Here is an 18,058-nt window from a genome sequence, read left to right as displayed (position 1 = left end):
CCTCTATTGACGACTATATCAACACCATATTTTATAAAGGCCTAGAGGAGTGTGACTATAAAATTCGTACTCGCTGATTCGTTTATACAGAGCAATATTTGCAATATGAACTTTGAATATACTGAATTGGCAAGGGCATGAGAGCAGGCTACGGGGTTTACTGAATTGGCAAGGGCATGAGAGCAGGCTACGGGGTTTACTGAATTGGCAAGGGCATGAGAGCAGGCTACGGGGTTTTTGCTACTGACATAATGAAGCTTAACAAGATTCCGATTAATAATTGTTAAAGTGGCCTTTGTTTCTGGGTCACGCCCCTTTCGAGGCATTTTTAGTCACCGTTCAGCATTTTTTGATCCCCTTTAAGACACCGGAAACCGGTTGTAAAAATGGGTTTAGTGAGGTGAGCCTGACTCAAAATGAAAAAGCCAAATATCGTTTGAGGGAGTACGTTTTCCACAGCGCGTGTGGCATTTATTATGTGGGCTTGGGTTGTGTCAAGATGATCCTGATCTGATTTTGCCTCCAGTGAAGTACGAGGGCCTTTTTTCCCTGTCTGCCTAGACCCTATTTTCTAGAGGGGGAGCAGCGCTCCGTGCGCCCCCAGAGGCCGGCTACGTTTCCTGGGGATCTCTGCTGGGCATTTTCAGAAAGCCGGGGTGCAGGGCGGAGCTAACATACGTTCCGTCGGGGATGGAGGAGGGTCTTGCTGCAGCTCACGGTGTGCTGGATGGGGGCGGGGCAGCGAGCTAGAGAGGCCGCACTGGGGGCGGGCCGGAGCTGGGGGGAGGAGCACGGGCCGGGGAGGGCAGCGAGCTGCGGAATCAGGTCAGTGCTGGGAAAGCTGGCGCCGTGGGTAGAGGAGTGTCCACGCCGCCGGGCTTGTGTCCGTCTCGTCCTCTGCGGGAGGGGCCAGAGCCCTGTGTACTCCGGAGGATCACGGGCCCGCGCATGCATCGGCTCCCGGCCGCGGAGAATAAACGATTTCGGAGACTCGCCGGAGAAGGGGAAGAAGCCATCTACAAGGCGAGCTCTGCTGCCCTGGATTGGCGGCCTTACCGTCGGCACCTGTAGCGGGGAGCAGAGCCACTCGTCGTCACCGTTCAGAGATTTGGGCACACAAGATAGGGTCACAACGGCGGTCGGGACAAGGAAGCCGGCACCTGGAGCCCTCCGAGTGTGGTAGCACCTCGCTCAGTAGCCGGAGGACGACACTGCTCTGTCCAACGAGTACGTTTGACAACCAGAACAAGGGTAGGCACTGCCTTGTTGTCTTTGTGGGATGGTGCTTTACTGTAACCAGTACAGTGATAATATCCTACATTTACACTCTCACTCTCTAAAGTAATTGCACTGACTTCCTACAGAGTGTGTTGAGAGACCCTCCCACCCACAACGGCAGAGTGAGCGTTGACTGACCCTTTTGCATTGGAGTCACTTTTCCAGTGTGTGAAAACATCTCAACGTGCTGGACCTCATTGACTGGGTTGGAAAGACCCTCATACTCCTGCTCCTGATGCCAGGACTTGGTGGTCCAGGAAGACAAGCGGACAAGGCAGAGCCTGCCAGCCCGGGCACCCGGCCTGCCAGAGCAAGCCGTAGAGGTGTCATGGCCAAGTGGCTTAACAAGTATTTCAGCCTAGGAAACAGCAAGACTAAGAGCCCCCCACAGCCCCCACGACCTGATTACAAGCAGCGGCAGGCAGGAGGTGGTGGTGTGGAGCCAGGTGTGCAGCAACCTGGCCACCACCACACCTCTCCTTTCCCTGGTGGTCAGCGTAGTCATGAGGAGAGTGACCTAGTCCGTGCTTACCGTGCGCAGAAGGAGCGTGACTTTGAGGATCCGTACAGTGGCCCTGGCTCTTCGCTGCGCAAGCTGCGTGCCATGTGCCGTGACTACTGTACCCAGGAAGAACTGGAGCTGGCCCGCAGAAAAGGAGCAACCTATGCTGGGGGAAGTGTGCGAGAGACACCTGCTTCCCGCGGTTGCTGTCCCGCCTCACCCATCATACCACCTTCTGGCTCACCATCTCCACTATACCGTTGCAATAGCGAGCGGCGCCCATTGCCGCCACAGCAGCACTCTGCACCTCTCCTGCTGCTTTCTGAAGTGAAATACATCTCGCCCAAGCATCGTCTCATCAAAATTGAAAGCTGTGCAGGACTCGGGGCTGAAACTGCCCCTGGGTTGGCACCTACCACCTGCAGCAGCACTTGGAGCCCGGCTGCAGCCAGTAAAAAGCAGAGCATTCCAGAGGAGACCAACCCAGCCAAGAAAGAGAAGGTGAGCAATTGGTGCCCTCGGCATGCCACATACAAATGTCTTCATATAGTCTGCTCTTGGCCTCAACTGCCTGTCTCTTTGTCTTAGCCCAAAGTGTACTATATGCCTCCCTTAACTGATCCGAATCTGCACGGCTGTACTCAGTACCTTCCTTAACTTAGTAACCCAACTGTCTTCCTGTAATCAATGTTTGCCACATACCTACCTGCACCCATCCCCATCAATGCTGCTTATGATCCACCTAAAATCATCTCTGGACTATGTAGCGCCTTGAAACACTTGTGTATAGGCGCGTTACAAATGCCATATCATATTCAGTCACCTCTTGCTGGTTCCTTCCACGCCATTCTTGGCATCATCAATTAGCACCCCTTAAACCATCACCCACAAGAGCCTTCATTTTGGCCGGTAAATCTTGTGGGTAAACGAAACATTGCAATTAATTTACTCTGCATCTGTTTCACGGTTTGATTCTGCGACTTAATGGCACTAAACTCTGATCGCAATAGTAATTTGCATGGTTGCCGATTTCTGTTGTTTTTCAGCACACTCTTGATGAACATGAGCGCGCTTTATTCAGCTTTCTATCTTTTGTGCCTTTGTCTTTTGTATAGAGTTACACTTCATTTACACATTCGTACCGCATGCCTTCAGGATCTCAACCTAAATGATTTTTGGGTGTCAACCCGAAACTTCTGCAACTTCATTGCGACAGCTGCCACACTCCTCCACTGACCACCCAAAACTCCTGCCTTTTCATGGGATCCCCCTCTTCCTCTCTCATTCCCTTTTTATTTTCTCAACAGTGTATTTAACTTGGCTGTCTCTGCCAACTACATCGTCCTGGAATGCTCCCATGTAGTCTCCAAACAGTGTACCATTCCTTCATGTTCCCTTTAAATCCATGCATGGCCCAGCTCCCTTATCTCCCCCGGCCTGAATCTATCTTTGGATTTTGAACCTTTCAAAGTTGGGAGCCAACTTTCACATTTACCCGTTGGGGAGGGTGGGGGTGGGATAGGGCAGAGGGCTGGGACGTCAGAGTATGTGCTATGTGTATGGGGTGTGGAGGGGAGGGCCAAAATGGTTCAGGGGGGGCGGACCATACGTCTCTCGAAAGCGTGTCAATGGCACCCCACTCCTAGAGGTGCATGCGTCTTGGATTGTACTAATTGAATGTGGCATGAGTTAAAGTTTGAGGGAACGCGCTGGGGTGTGAATGATGGACAAACCTCTGAATCTGAGACGTACCCAGAGCTTGTTTTTCTGGTGTGTGTCCAGGCCCCAGAGTTACCCGCGTAGCCAGTGCCCCTCTCCGGAACCAGCCCAGCTGTCTTCAGTTCACCTTGTTCTGCCTCTGCTCCCTGGCCCTCTTGACTCCCCACTGCTTTGATGCCAACCCCCAAAAGTGAAGGACATTAGAACAGTGGCTGGGCTTCAAGATCACCCTTACAAACCTGCTTTTGTCCCAAAAGGGAGCACCCGGGGCATGGTGCTGCTTGGCCCTAAACACTGCTACAACTGTATTGCTTATCTGTGCGTATGTGTAAATACTTAAGGTGTTTGTGCTGTCCTCATTTACAGTTTCCGGCTCCTTCCTCACCACAAGCCTATTTTATCGCTAAATTAGCATTGCTTGTGGGTCTGTAACCCCTCGGGTGGCTCCAGCCATCAATACGCCCTTTCTGCAGAGCTCCTTGGTGAATCACTTTTAAATTCCAATACATAAATACAGATGCAGTGGTGGCGCCGACTGTATAACTGCTACAATAGCATTCATTGATAGGGTTGTCGGTACTCCACTAGAATATCGCTGGCCTTGGGTACTGTGGTTTCAGTCATGGAGGGGTGAGTTGTTTAAATGCTTGTGTTGCTGTGCTTCCAATCGCTGGTCTCCACGGTTGGTGAGTCATTGCAAGGCCTGCTTGCAAAGGAGGTGGTGTCGTTTTCTGAATAACAATGTGTCAGCATTGAAATGACCAGAGTGGGTGCCCTACTTGTGCTTTCTTGGGTTCGGTGCCCTACTGCTGCACTCCTGGGGCTGCTTGCTCTGCGTCGAGCTTCCCGAGAATAAAGTGGCACTCTGACCAAATACTTGCAGGCAGAAGACACTTCTTGCATCATAGATTCAATCGGATGCCAGCGAGCGAGGTTGTGGACTCCAGGAGCAGTCGCTATATGTGGAAGTTCTTGATTTAAGTAAGCAGATAGTCGTGTGCTTTGCGCGTGCTCTTTGTTATGGTATTATTTTCTCTGAAACAATCCAGAGGCAGGGAAAATGGATCCTGTTTTCCTGGCGGTCCTCGGAGGTGATTGGGTTTCCAGTCTATTCACCCGCGATCTTTGCATCCATGTGGTCTATTTTCCTGTTTCGCCCATTGCGAGTGCACTGCACCTGGTATACAGGACAATACTACTTGCCGTGCATTGGAGGCGTCCACGTGATATCTCTCTGTCTCGTACCTTGCTCGCGCAGTATTGCTTTCCACCCCACTGCGGGGTTCCATGGCAGTACCCCAAGTTCTAGACCTCAGCTGCAAACATGGAGAGGGCACTGTACAACGTGTGGTGGGAGGTCTCTAATGTGAACGAATGGAAATTGATTCATGTTAATGAAGGCATTAGAAAAGCAAGTACGGCTGATATTCGAAATATTATAGAGGTTATTGGCCAATCGCAGTCACTTATGTGGTCATTTATGTGTGCATGGATCGCATTGTTTTTTCTCCTCGGCACTGCCGTTGTCTACTCTTGCCAGTAACTCAGACATGGATATCTACCCTCACGCTGACTTGCACACTTCCATAAATAACTTATTTGGAAATCATAATATGTGTGTGTGGCCAGCTAGGATTTCATCTGTATTGGGCAACCTAATCAAAGTTTTACATGGGAGTGAAAGGGAGATTGATACTTATGACTACTATCCTGTCATGATCTATAGCACAAGGTGCTTGATGTCAGTCATTTCGTATATGAAACATTTGGTCATGGGTATGCACTATTGTCCGTATTCTAGATTGATTGCAAATCTCTTCAGTGAGGGGCCCGACTTCTATACAGACTGTGTACAGTATGAACTTTATTTTGAGGCTTGTAAAAATGGGAAAGGGGAGAGTTTTGTTGACTTCTTTAGTTTTGGCTTTTCAAGATGTGGGATTTTTTCTGGCTTGCCACAATAGATTATTATATTGTCTAATGATGATTGTAGCCTCTTTTTGAAAACTTCTGGGTCTTGGAGGTTTTATGTAGGAGTTGGATTTTGTTTCTCAGGGAAACCACTTTTTTTGTTGATTTTGTGCATGCTAAAATTGATAAGAGTTAATGGTATATGCACTCTAAAGACCGGTGAGGCCGGCCAAGCCCTGCCCCCACCAAGCACACCAGTGCACGCAGGAGCTGGCAGGCCCGACAGTCAGTGGAAGAAGTAAGACAGGTAAGTATATGCGTGTTTATGTGGGGCAAAGGGGCTGTGCTATGTTGGGGAGGGGACGCTCTGTATGTGTGGCAAGGGAGGGGAAGGGAGTTCAGGGGGTAAGCGGTGGGGGTGAAATCCTCAGATTTTTAAATTCCTGCCAATGAAAGCGAAGATGTGGTGGTTTGGTCTGTTTTCCCACCGGTTGAAGGCTGCACCAAATCATCCTAAAAACCCTGCCTTGGTATGCGGCGTAGAACCATATGCACACTGCTTAGTCCAAGGGCGAGTTGTAGTGCTGCTGTGTAATAACACCCTTGATGCCTTCTATTTCCATTATCGCTTTTTGAATAAAGTCCTTGCCACCAAGGTTTTTGCCGTTTCGTTGCTCCATAATATGCTTAAATGTATCTAATGTTAGCAACCTTCAATTTCTTAAACTTGGCAAGATGAAAAAGTATGGCCCAGAAGTCTATCAATTGATCGCTTGCTAGTGGGCTTCAGGACAGAGCAAGCAGTGTTGGCTTAATTGACGATAATTCATAGAACTCGCCAGAGTCCTGTATTAAGGGGCATGTTGTCATCCAGGGTGTACCTCGTCTTTAATCAATCCCTGTTCTTTAGCATGCACAAGACTTCCACAATGCACTGTGGTGAATTCCCAGAAGAACTGAAACCTGCTGCATTTCTAACCTTCCTGATACTCGTACAATGGATATCCTTTAAGCTAATTGAGGCCTTCCAAATCCACTGTGCTGAGGAACCTGACTGGGTACTTTTTTAACTAAACACATGTTTGATGCTGGGTACAGTAACCAGAAACTACCTCTGCCAGCATACATTGCACTGAACTACTGGAAGAACCTGATCAGGGTTTAGCTCTCATCATTCTTGATGAGGGATAGCATACATATATAACATCTTTCAAGGTGCAATATTCCTGGCTTCCAAAAGGCAACATCCACAGGGACCAAGGCGCGAGGTGTTTTTTTTTTTTTAACTAGTTGGCAATTCATAATGACCTATAAAAAAAGCTCAGTTATTTCCTCCCTTTCACAGTTCCTGTTAAAAAGAAAACCCGAGTTCTAAAAAGTCGCTGAAGCGGTCTGTACTGGCTTCTGGCAGATATTTTAATCTTAACTACTCTTATGGATTGGCTTCATGCTTTCTTGAATCCAATATACGTATGGCCTAGCGCACACCTATATGTTGAATTATTTCCAGGAATTGGTGAAAGATTAGTGGGGGTGCTGGGGAGAATAACAACCTTGACACTGGGTTGTGTTAACCTATGTAAAACCAACAGATGTCCACACTTTTGTGGAACTCTCCCGTCCTCTGCACACCCTTGCATCCTTTCTTGAAACCAGTAGTGTTTCACAAGATCTTTATTCCACTCCCCAAGCCCCTCTGGTCTCTATCCCATCTTTCTTGCTCTTCAACATGCAGTTGTAGTATGTCCTTGCTCATTCAGACGCGCCTATTCTTGTGCCAATGGCTCATCCTGATCAGAATGGACAAGAATTCGACCCACACTCCTAACATCCCCACTAGTACATGTCAGTTATTCACAATTGGTTATGTGTCAATTTGTTTAATCCGAACAGTGATAAGATTGAAGTCCTCATTACCAATTGCACCTATCAGCTCTGCCCTTTGCGTGTCTGGCCTACTTCTTTGTCCTGTCCAGTCTTTGACTGCCAAAAACTGTGGCATATAGCTGGATCCCAATCTTCCACGTGTCTTCCCCTGATCGATGCAGCAGTCTGCTTGTGTCTCTTCCTTCATGTCCTGCACACAGTGGCTCTTCTAAATCCCCTGATCCTATCCCGATTGGGGTATTGGGGATGCCTGCCATTGCCTGCTTTCCTTCCTTATTTGAATGGTGCCACATGTCCAAAAGGCAGACGCCCATCTCCTTCGCGTTAGGAAAAGTAACACTACCCCTCTCCTCCCTCTATTCACCACCTGTCACCCAAGACATACAATTAAAGTGTCTCTGTACTGCACATCGACAATTTAACCACCTGGAGCCACATTGCCTCACCTGAAAATTCTGACCCTACTCTCCTTCCAGGCACTTCTTCTTTCATTCAAACAATCTTTGCTCCACCCAATGCTTTCACGGATCAGATCAAGCTGTAGAAGGCGAGCCTCCTCAGTCATGACCTTTCTGCTGCAGAACCGCCTCATGCCCCAGGTTCAGCCCATCCCCAACCATCTTGCCTTCTTCATAGCCTTGAAGTCCTGGCTCATCCAACAGTAAGCATACTGCATGCCCACCTCCTGGTTCCTGGTCTCCTCACCCACCCACACCCTTTTTTTCTCCTTTCCATGGCTGCTCTGCACCAAGAGAACGCTTTGATGGTCAGCATTGTGCTCCAACTACTGGAGGTAATTTTCCAAAACGACAGCCAATATTCTGCAGTTTCACGAAGGGCACCAATGAAGGGCAAAATCTGTTTTTAAAAAAATTTGGAAATTCAGGATATAAAGAACATCTTTTGCACGTCTCTAATTTTTAAAATAATTCACCAAACTTTACTAGTCACACAATGTTTTCTCTAAATGCAGTGGCTAGACTACTTCTCAGAAGCAATTTTATCATATCGAACTAGCATTACATACTCTCCACTGGCTCCTCATCAAAAATAGGTTCTTGTGCATCACCCATCACTCATACCATGGCGGGTCCCTTTAGAAGTACGTTTTCACACTACACTCCTTCCAGAACACTTGTGTCAAGCAATTCTGCACTAGCAGTGGGCCCCAACTTTAACAAAAAACATCAAGGAGGATCCTTTTTTTCAGTTCTGGCGAGTTCAGGAAACTGCTCAAGATTTGGCTTTTCAACCAAACGCTTTGAAAGAAAATAAAAATAATAGCAACCAACTAAAACTGTGCCCGAGAAACGGGCTGATTTGTGCAGTGTGTTTTTCAAAAGCATTTGCACTACCATTTGTGGGAAACCAATCCTGCGTGGCACTGGTCCACGCCTTTTAATCTCAGTGAAATCTGCCACCAAGAGCCAGCACGTCACAAAAACAACAGCTACCCCCCTGCCCTCTCCACCCCTCACACTCCTAACTGACTCCTCACTACTAAAATCTTGCATTCTTACACCTCCCACACTGCTACAGATCTTCGGATTCAGACCTTACCCATCTTCTATCAACAACCATGCTGTTAATGTTTGCACTCCGCTATCCGGGGGCTGCCAATATGGCTAACCTGTGCAGTCGGTTCCAACCACACACAGATTTTCATATCGACACACAGGTAATGGGTAATTCTGACCTGCATCCATGAACACCAAAGGTTTCTGCAACGCCCATCCTGCTATCCTACTAGCACACCCTGCCTTTCTTACATAGCCATGCGCAGCAAGGCCGGCATTGGCAGAAGGGCTCTGTAAGGCCACTCACTATTCATTACCTACATCTATGTGTGTGCCCCAAAGATTGGGTACCTACACTAATATCAATTGCCCTCCTGTCTGTTTCTGTTAAAACTCGGGAAAGCTGTTAGTGCTGAGGAGGAGCATAAATTACATTCATTACCATAAAAATTAAGTTTGGGTGCAGAAAAAGCTTGCCTCAGATTGTGAAACGCCTTAAAGGTCCTACTTTTAAGGTGCTCACGGACCCTGGGAGACATGGTGAAAATGTCCAAACCTGCCCATCATCTGTGCCGCAGCGTTCTACGCCCTTTGCGGGCAATCGATCTGATGGAACGGGATTCCCAGAAAGTTATTGTTAGCATAGTCGAGATGTGACGCAGCAAATGTAATTCTGCTATCTTCCTTGGGAAATCGTGGAACGGGGCTATACTCTTAAGCAGTTTTTGCTGTAAAAACCCTTTCTGACAACAGAGGCTAGCTGGGAGATCGTAGAAAGTGTCATCAAACGTGAGTCTCTGATTTTTCACCTGTTTGGATGGGAGTAGGTCCCAACCGTTGTTGGCGGGGGTGGGGGGTTTTGGATGAGGAAGGGGGACGGGGGGGGGGGTGAGAGTTGTAAGAAGGCCGTGTCTGAAGAGCGGTACTTATTAACAGTATCTGTTTTTTGGGAATTCCTTTATGTGTCCCCCATTCAGTATTCGATTGCCTAGGTCATTTGAGCATGTTGTTGTTCCCGTTCCGATCGTCTGGTTTTAGTTTGAAAATCCGACTGCATGTCGTCTGTGCAGTTGTAGACTTTTTACATGAAACCTGTTCATCAATGTAGTCGTTATACGCACATTCCAGCGAGACGATTACTGAAGTGTTCCCGCTGGTAAAGACCACCACCTCGATCATTGCAATCCGTAATTTATATACATTGCGATCCAGGCGCACCAGGCGCCCGCCATGGTCGACGGGGAAGAGTTCAAGCTTCTTTTTGACGTTCTGCGTTCTTTGCATCCTGACTCAGGGGGAGGCCTCGGGCTGCTAATATAGCACGGTGGACGTTTTTTCAACCGGGTTTGTGTATGTTTTTTGGTGATTACCTTATTTTTTTATGTATCATTTACCAGCAGGAAACCATATCCGGGTTACAACACTTCTTGTTTCAGTGCTGAAAATGCATCGTGGTGTAAGTGGTTGGTTACAGAAAGACAATTCTGTATACACGAATGCACCAACCGTGTAACCGCATCCAATGTGGTGCCTTTGGGTTTTTCTCGATTCTTCCAAGGAGTGCCCCCGGAACCCTAGACTTTGCGCAGCGGGAGCAGACCCTGATTATGTCTGTTACAATCAGTTTCCTGCTGTGGGTCATGTCCAGATTCTTCCCGGCTTGTCCACCCATGCCTTTTCTTTGCCTCGTGGGAGGCGGGGCGAATGGGGCTTTGTGTTCGCCGACGGTCCAGATGGCCAGTGATGTGAAATTACTCACTGTAAATTCATTTACATTTGGTGATCTCACGCACAGGCTGCATTAACCACAGTTCAGCTCTGGGCAGCTGCTGCTCCTGCAACATTATCTGCTTCTCTGCGATGTTAGCAACTGATTTTCGTCTGACTGGTCCCCCTGAGTTAACCTCTTTAGCGAGATCCTTCGAATAGATTTCATTTCAGAGCGTGGCTGGTTATTCAGACTTTAAACATCTGTGGCCGAGGCCCACGCCTGCAACGAATATCCTTCCTGTTTCTTCTATCAAATCTGTGAATGTTTTTCCTGCATGTTTTAAGCCTCAGTTCCATAGAGTTTAACGTTCATGCAATAACATGAAGCCCATAATTGGTGACCGATGACCTGCACGTTTTCCCTTTCTTATGCTTAGATAAAGGGTAATAATAAACGTTAGCCTTTTGCTACGCTGCCCCCCACGCTCCCACTGAGAACAAAACGATAGGAGCCTGGTGCTCCGCCCATCACGCGCGAGTTTTTTCATCGGACATCGTCCTGCTCACCCCCTGACTCATCCAGTCTGTGCGGCTGGCTAGGGCCGAGTCGTTTATACTTGTACTCCTCACAGCAGAGCCTCTTCTATGGAGCCAGCAGTAAATCACTGTGAGGCGTCGCCTGGGCTCGATTTGCTTCGTGCACAGCCCTTGCTAAGACTCCCTCCATGCCCCCACAAAAGGCACACGACCAACCTCTTGGGCATGGGCTAGTATCCGTGTGGTTTAGCAAAGTGTTCCTGTATTTTGTGTTATTTGAGCTGTTTGCAGACCACTCCTTTCAAACTCATCCCACCCTGCCCCGTTCCACCACCCAAACAGTAGTCCCGATCCGATTAGGCTACGGTTCACCCAACTGCATGGGAAAATCCTCCTATCATCTGGCTGCAGCCACAACTGCCTGTGGCTGATGAACAGCACCTTCAACGGCTCTGTATACTAGCTACACCACTGGGTCAACTGTGTCCCCACACTTCAACAGTGTAACTCCATATTGAACCTTGACCATCAGCTACTGGGACTGACGCCTCACTTTAAGAAAACTTCACGCCTTTTCAGCACAGGTTTTAATAATGTCCTGCAGTGTCAACAGTTAACTGGTCATTGTAAACTGGTTTGTTGGTTCGTGGAACTGGGCACTTGGGGCAGGATACAGAGTACAACATTGAAATAAACTCACAAGTTAAGTGCTTGCCCTGAACATGGTGCAAGCCTGCACTAGCAAGTTCAATGCACCTCCAGGCCAATTCAGCTCTTCTCCTTTGGATCAATTGAGGAGTAATAACTTTTGATTATTGTTGTTTTTAGAAGCTGCATACATTTGGCATGGTGTGGTACCCAGACATTTTTATCAATCTCCTTTTTAATAATGTTGTTAAAGGATATTCGCACTACCACCATCGAAGTGGTCCTGTGGCAGCTCTGAAAAGGGAAGGGGGGGTGAGTTAGTAGGAATAAGTGGGAAAAGGTGCAAGAGAGCAGTGATGTGCAGTTGGCAGCCTCAACCAGGTTAACACTGTCTGCTGGGCTTGGGTTGTTTTCCGGTCGGAGGCCGTAGTGTGCTGTTGTGCGAGTCTGTGTGGTTTGTTTTGTTGTTGCGGTGTGGTGAAGTTTGTTGTGCTATAGGGCAAGGGTTGTGTTTGGTTAGAGTTTGAGAGGTATATGCAGAGCGGTGAAATTGTTAGTGGATTGGTCATTGGCATCGCTGTCTAGATGCGATGTGTTAAATTTCCACGTTCTTTCTAGGTGTCACGCGTGAACATCTCTGCATTTCTATCTAGGGCCTGTACCGGCGATATTCACAATCCCCTCCATACAAGACGCCCACCAATATTCATAACGGTGTCCAAATTCAGCACCTGGCCACCTGTGAAACCTGTCTATATGTGAGGCAAGTGTTCGCAATTCCATCCAAATCTGGCCTCGATCTGGCTTAGCTGGCATTTCCAATGAATATGGCCTTGATGGTATTCCCAATGCAGTCCAGACACGGCATCGGTCAACAACAACCGCTACTCTGTCCAGATGTGGATTTGGTAGTGGTCTGCATTCACAATCCTATCCAGCTGCTCACGCATGCTACTGCTCACAACCGCATCCAAGCGCAGCACATGTCAACACTCGCAACTACGTCCAGGGCCGTCACCTGCCATCATTCACAACTCCGGGCCCGGCGCATGCCAACGTCACCGCTCCGTCCAAATGTGGCAACTACTAACATTCACAATTCCATCTAAATATGATACTTGGTGGCGTTCATGGAACGGGTGAGGTTGTTGGGTGGAGTTGGGCAGGGATGTTAATTCCGTCCTCATGGAGTTGTCGCTTGTGTCCTATTCCACCTAGCGTCGTCTCTCTTGTTGTTGTAGGAATTTCCATTAGTCGGTTCTGGGTGTTGTCTGTGTCATCTTGAGTTCTCTCAACCTGTTCTTTGTGTTTCCTGTTGGATTGTTTAGTTGTTTCAATTTGATTCTGCTCTGTTGAAGAGCCAGGTTTTTAGTCGTTTTCTGAATTGTAGGTGGTCTTTGGTGTTTCTTATTTCTTTTGGGAGGTTGTTCCATGTTTTTGCGGCCAGGTGGGAGAAAGGAGTCCCCTAGTTTTTTCTTGACGTATGGTTTTGGTTCCCGGCGGATTTCATTGTTTGATCTGAGGGGTCTGGTTGGTTTGTAGATTATTTTCTTTTGTAGGAATTCAGTTCCCTGTCCGCTGATTGCCCTGTCTGTTATGCACATTGTTTTGAACGTGATATAGTGTTTGATTGGGAGCCAATGTAGTATTTGTAGTGCTGGAGTGATGTGGTCTCTTCTGGATAGTTTGAGGAGGGGTCTGGCTGCTGCATTTTGGATGTGTTGTAATTTCTTCAGGAGGTGTTCTGGCATACCGAGATAGAGGCTGTTTGCGTAGTCGATTCTTGACCTGATGAGGGCGACGATTGTTAGTGTTTTGTGGGTGAACAAGAGGAAAGGTAGAATTCTTCTTGTTTGTTGAAGGAGGAAGAAGCATTTCTTGATTATTGCGTTTGCTTGTGGTTCCAAGGTTAGGGCGTTGTCCATTAAGACTCCCAGATTTTTTACTATCATAGATGGTATGGGTGCGGCTCCCATTTCCACTGGCCAGGCAATGTAGGTTGTTGGTCTCTTGGTTTTTGGATATAATCATGATTTCAGTCTTTCCTGGGTTGATTTTCAAATTGTTGGCGTTCATCCAGTCAGACTTCTTTTAGACATTCTATTAGGGTTGAATGATAGGCTTGAGTAGCTTCGATTTTGTAGATGATTTGATTGTCGTCTGCATAGTTGTAGCATGTGATGCTGTATTTTTTTTGAAGATCCTGATTACTGGAGTCTGGTAGAGGTTGAAGTATAGTGGTGATAATGAGGATCCTTGTTATACTCCAGTCGTTAACTCGTGGAGTAGATTTGAAGGGTTTTATCCATACGGTTTCTGTCCTATCTGCAAGGAATGATTTAGTCCAGAGTAGTGGCATGTCTGTTATACCTATATCGTCCAATCTTTTGGTTAAGGTGTCATGGCTTACTGTGTTAAAGGCTGCAGAGAGGTCGAGCAGAATCAGAGACGAGGATGCGCTGGAGTCTGCGTTTGCTTTTAGGTCATCCCAGATGGATATTAGTGCCTATTCTGTTCCTCTTTCGGGTTTGAAGCCGACTTGTGCTTGGTCTAGCAAGTGGTGTTTTTCTACATGTTCTTGGGTTAATTTGTATACGTATGATTCTAGGAGTTTTGCCAGGTAGGGAATGTTTGAAAAGTTTGAAATGGGTCTCCTGAGTCTGTCCAGGCATCCACTCAGGGAAGCAATGCTGCCATCACTATGGAATGTGCCTTCTCCCCAAGAGCTTGCAGACCTGCTTGCACAAGCTGATATTGTGAGCATGCAGAGGATTGTACGTGTTTGAGAAGCTAACAGTGTGATAGTTGAAATACTTTAATGCTATATGTTGAAAGAGCTATTAAGAAACTAAGTTACAATATATTTAAGTCCATTCTCATTTCAGTGGTGTCCTGGATTGTTGATTCTGACTTGCACTAGGGTATTTTTTTTTTCCTCTCTGACCCGCCCTCTGTGTTCATGACTTGCTTATTAGAAAATGGTCACTTTACTCCAAAGTGAGCCAGCTGCTGTGTAAAAGAGTGGGTGGTAACACTTCCAGTATGCTTCACACTCCTGGGCACTATCTGTGTGCTTGGGTTGCACTGCAAAGAGGCCAGATTTAGAGCCTGGTTTTCCAGTTTGTGATGGAAAGAAGCCAGTTTGATGGTTTCACTGACTTTACCACGGCAGGACGTTCCTGGTGTTTGCTACCTAGAGGGAAAAGCAGCAGCTGAACTTTTGAGGCCAGTCTCGAAGGAGGAACTGTCAAGAGGCACAGCTTTGAGGATCTTTGTTTTGAAATGGGTTTAGGTTGAGGTGTTAAAACATGAGGAATTGAGGAGCTGTAGAGTGGAGTATTTCGAAAGCCAGTCATAAGTCAAAATGGTGATGTGACCATTGATGAGTGGCTATATTGACTTGACCAGCCTGCAAATGAGCTAGCATGCAGAACTGGTTCCAGATCTTTGAATGAGTGGGGCTGGCATACTGGTGAATTTTGGAATGCATTGGGTTCATATTCATGAATTTCATGTTTACAACTCTCAATATTACACGTTTTGTTGCATACCCATCTTGGGGGGAAAATGTGACTTAAAGTGAACTTTGTAGACACTTGTTTGCCATTTTGTACAGGTTTTTGCAATTCCCCTCAACCATCTCATCAATTAGAACCCTTGTCCACCCTTGCAGTAAGCAATTTTCTGGGTCACACAATTGTCTCTCATTACATGCCATTTAATTCTTTGTGTATCTGAAGTAGTGACAAAACAACTCTGACTTTTTTTGGTACGGCATGTTGGTTTTACCCATTGGTGGGAGATGGTGGCCTTCATTCTCCAACAGGGAAATGGCACATGAGTGAGAACAATGCCTCCATTATCTTCCTGTGAGCCAGATTCAGCATATTCCCGGTGTCTCCTTCATAGCCCTGGGAGGGAGACTCATGTCTTTACCCCTCTTTTTTACAAAACCGTCTCTGCTACAACCTTGACACCCAGGAATACTTCTCCAAAAGTCCCTGGCCGGCGGGTATATGGGAAGTGGCTGTATGAAAAGCCTGTGGCTGCCATCGCCATGAGAAGGGAGATGGTGCAACTGAAAATTGTTAGAAGGCGGTGGGGTAATGGTTATCCTCAGAGTGCTGGGTCAAGGAGCAGCATATGCGACATCGGAAGATCGCGTTTGGGGTGTACAATTCAGGCTGTGGTTGTACCATTCCGGAGGCAGTGATCTCTCAGCTTACTATTGAGTGGTCTGAAATCACCTTGGTAGACAACTCATCCTTCCTATAGGCCAGTGGTCTGCCACCTTTTGGTTCTCCAGATGTTTTGAACGATAACTCGCACCATCAAATGCTAGTGTTCAGCGAAAAAGGTCTTTTTAAAATGTTATGAGAAATTAAAAAGCTCGTTTTTAGAAAGACTGCTCAGAGCAATCTTTCAAAATCTAATTGTCGCTCCCGTGCTGCACAGAAGTGCGCACAGGGGCCGACGGGATGGGCAGGGTAAGAAGGAAGTCTGCTGTCAGGTGAGTGTTTGTCTGCGTGCCTGTGTTTATGTTGTTGGGTAATGTTTGTAGTGTGGTGGAGAAGGAGCTGGGGAGAAGGTGTGTGTGTGTGTGTGTAGTGTTTGTTGCATGGAAGAGAGGGGATGGGTGGGCGAATACATGTGATTGTGAGTGTGCTTGTATCTCTCTGTGAGGGGTGTGGCAAGGTATAGTTATGGCAGGTAGGGGGCGTGGGCTTAAAGGGCAGTTTGGGGGAAAAGCCTCCCTGCCCCTCCCACCGGTTCCATGTGTTAAAATGACAGCAGAAATTGCTGTGGTTACAAAATATTGCGGCAAAAATGCCGTGGTTTTGCCACTCAAATCCATGTAAAGGATGCGAGGGACACCCCCACAACCCCCGGACCCATTACACCATTTAAGAGGAGCGGGTGACACCCCCGCTCTCCTTAAATGGTATAACGGGTTTCACCTTTACCGGGTCAAACCACGGAATGCCGCGATTTTTGGATAGGCGACATTTTTGCCACGATTTTATCACTGCATACCCTCCCACCCCCGATTTTAAGTTTGAGGGCAGGCAGGAGATTGGTGTTCAGAGCGGTGTGCGGCGGGCTGAACAGTGATATATTTCGTATATTAAAGGCTGCACCAAATCGGCTGAAAAAATGTTTTATTTGCGTGCTGCCTTTTAATATTCGAAAAAAGATCACATGGAACCCAAATGCCAGCATATTAAATGATGAGGAGATCATGGGGAATCTTGGACCAAAACATCTGGAGAGGCAAAGGTTGTGATCCTCTGCTATAGGAAGAAGCTATTTATTGTGAGGCAGCCATCTCACCTGCATCCATGACGACTAATGTGAGAGTTTGTGAAGCAGAGCAGCACTTTGGAGGGTGGAAAACCACGACGCAAGAGCGGCGAGAGGTTGGCACAGGAGTGTATTTATGGTCACCAGGACTCTGTTCTGATTTCCGCTTCTCCCACCCTACGTGCACCCATTGCTTTTGAAAAAACAAGGGTTCTTATTCTGAACTATAGAATGAAGACTGGTGAAATTCATAATTGAATCACACTATCCACCTCTGGGCTCCTGTCGACACCCTTTTGCAGGATGGTCTCTGTGCCAAGACTATAACAAGGGGGCCCTGAGACGCCAGTAGGTGATGCAGCCCGTGACAACATTTGGCACAGTAGCATTGCAAGCAGCAATTGTGTCTTAATTAGGAGGTTGGGGAGGGAGGGTAAAAAATCATAGCAATGACCCTGCCCGTAGAATAGGGCATAACGAAGGTTCTTTCTTTGGAAAACTCCTTCCTCTAAATGTTCACTGCCATGACTGCGCTGCGCGTTTGTCCCAGTGCGACGTGGCTCAGCCAAGTCTGTGTGGTACATAATCGCCATGCGGTTGCTTTAAAAGGGCTGGAATAGATGGTGGGCTATTTCCTTGTATTTATTTTTAATGTATATTCTACCACCCCATTGGAGAGATTGGCGATGAGCATTATACCTAGTGCAGCTGTACACGTGCATACTGTGCTTGGGCATCGGTGCACAGCTCATAAAACACAGAAGTGATAGTGCAGCACAGCAGTGGTATAGCAAATGAATGTCCCTACCATAAGAGAGATTATTCATGTTAGAAGTTTGAGATCTTCAGTGTAGGTAAACTTGGGATGACGTACTACATCTCTGTGGCAATTAAGAAATGGTATACCATGTGGATGTGGCTAACTGGGGGCTGGACCCATGGCGCGGCAGGCTTAGCACGCAGGCTCGCCCTCTCCGAAGGAGAAAGCTATCAAGATTGCCTGTCTTCAGCTGCCCACCGAAAGACGAGCGTCAAGTAGATGGGGTGT

At 47.3% G+C, this 18,058-nt stretch overlaps 1 protein-coding gene across 1 annotated transcript in view; it reads left to right on the top strand.

Moving 5' to 3' along the window:
• Positions 1 to 799: 799 nt before the first annotated feature.
• Positions 800 to 18,058, top strand: part of SHB (SH2 domain containing adaptor protein B) — a 608,722-nt gene continuing 591,463 nt past the window's right edge. Inside the window, exon 1 of the mRNA XM_069630369.1 lies at positions 800 to 2,281. Within this exon, the coding sequence (XP_069486470.1) occupies positions 1,514 to 2,281 (768 nt within the window). The 5' untranslated portion in view covers positions 800 to 1,513. The remainder of the gene's footprint in view (positions 2,282 to 18,058) is intronic.

The sequence above is a fragment of the Ambystoma mexicanum genome, chromosome 6q, assembly GCF_040938575.1.
Source record: "Ambystoma mexicanum isolate Mex_15411 chromosome 6q, UKY_AmexF1_1, whole genome shotgun sequence".
In the NCBI taxonomy this organism is placed as follows: Eukaryota; Metazoa; Chordata; class Amphibia; order Caudata; family Ambystomatidae; genus Ambystoma; species Ambystoma mexicanum.
This window is presented reverse-complemented; position numbering and strand designations above follow the sequence as displayed.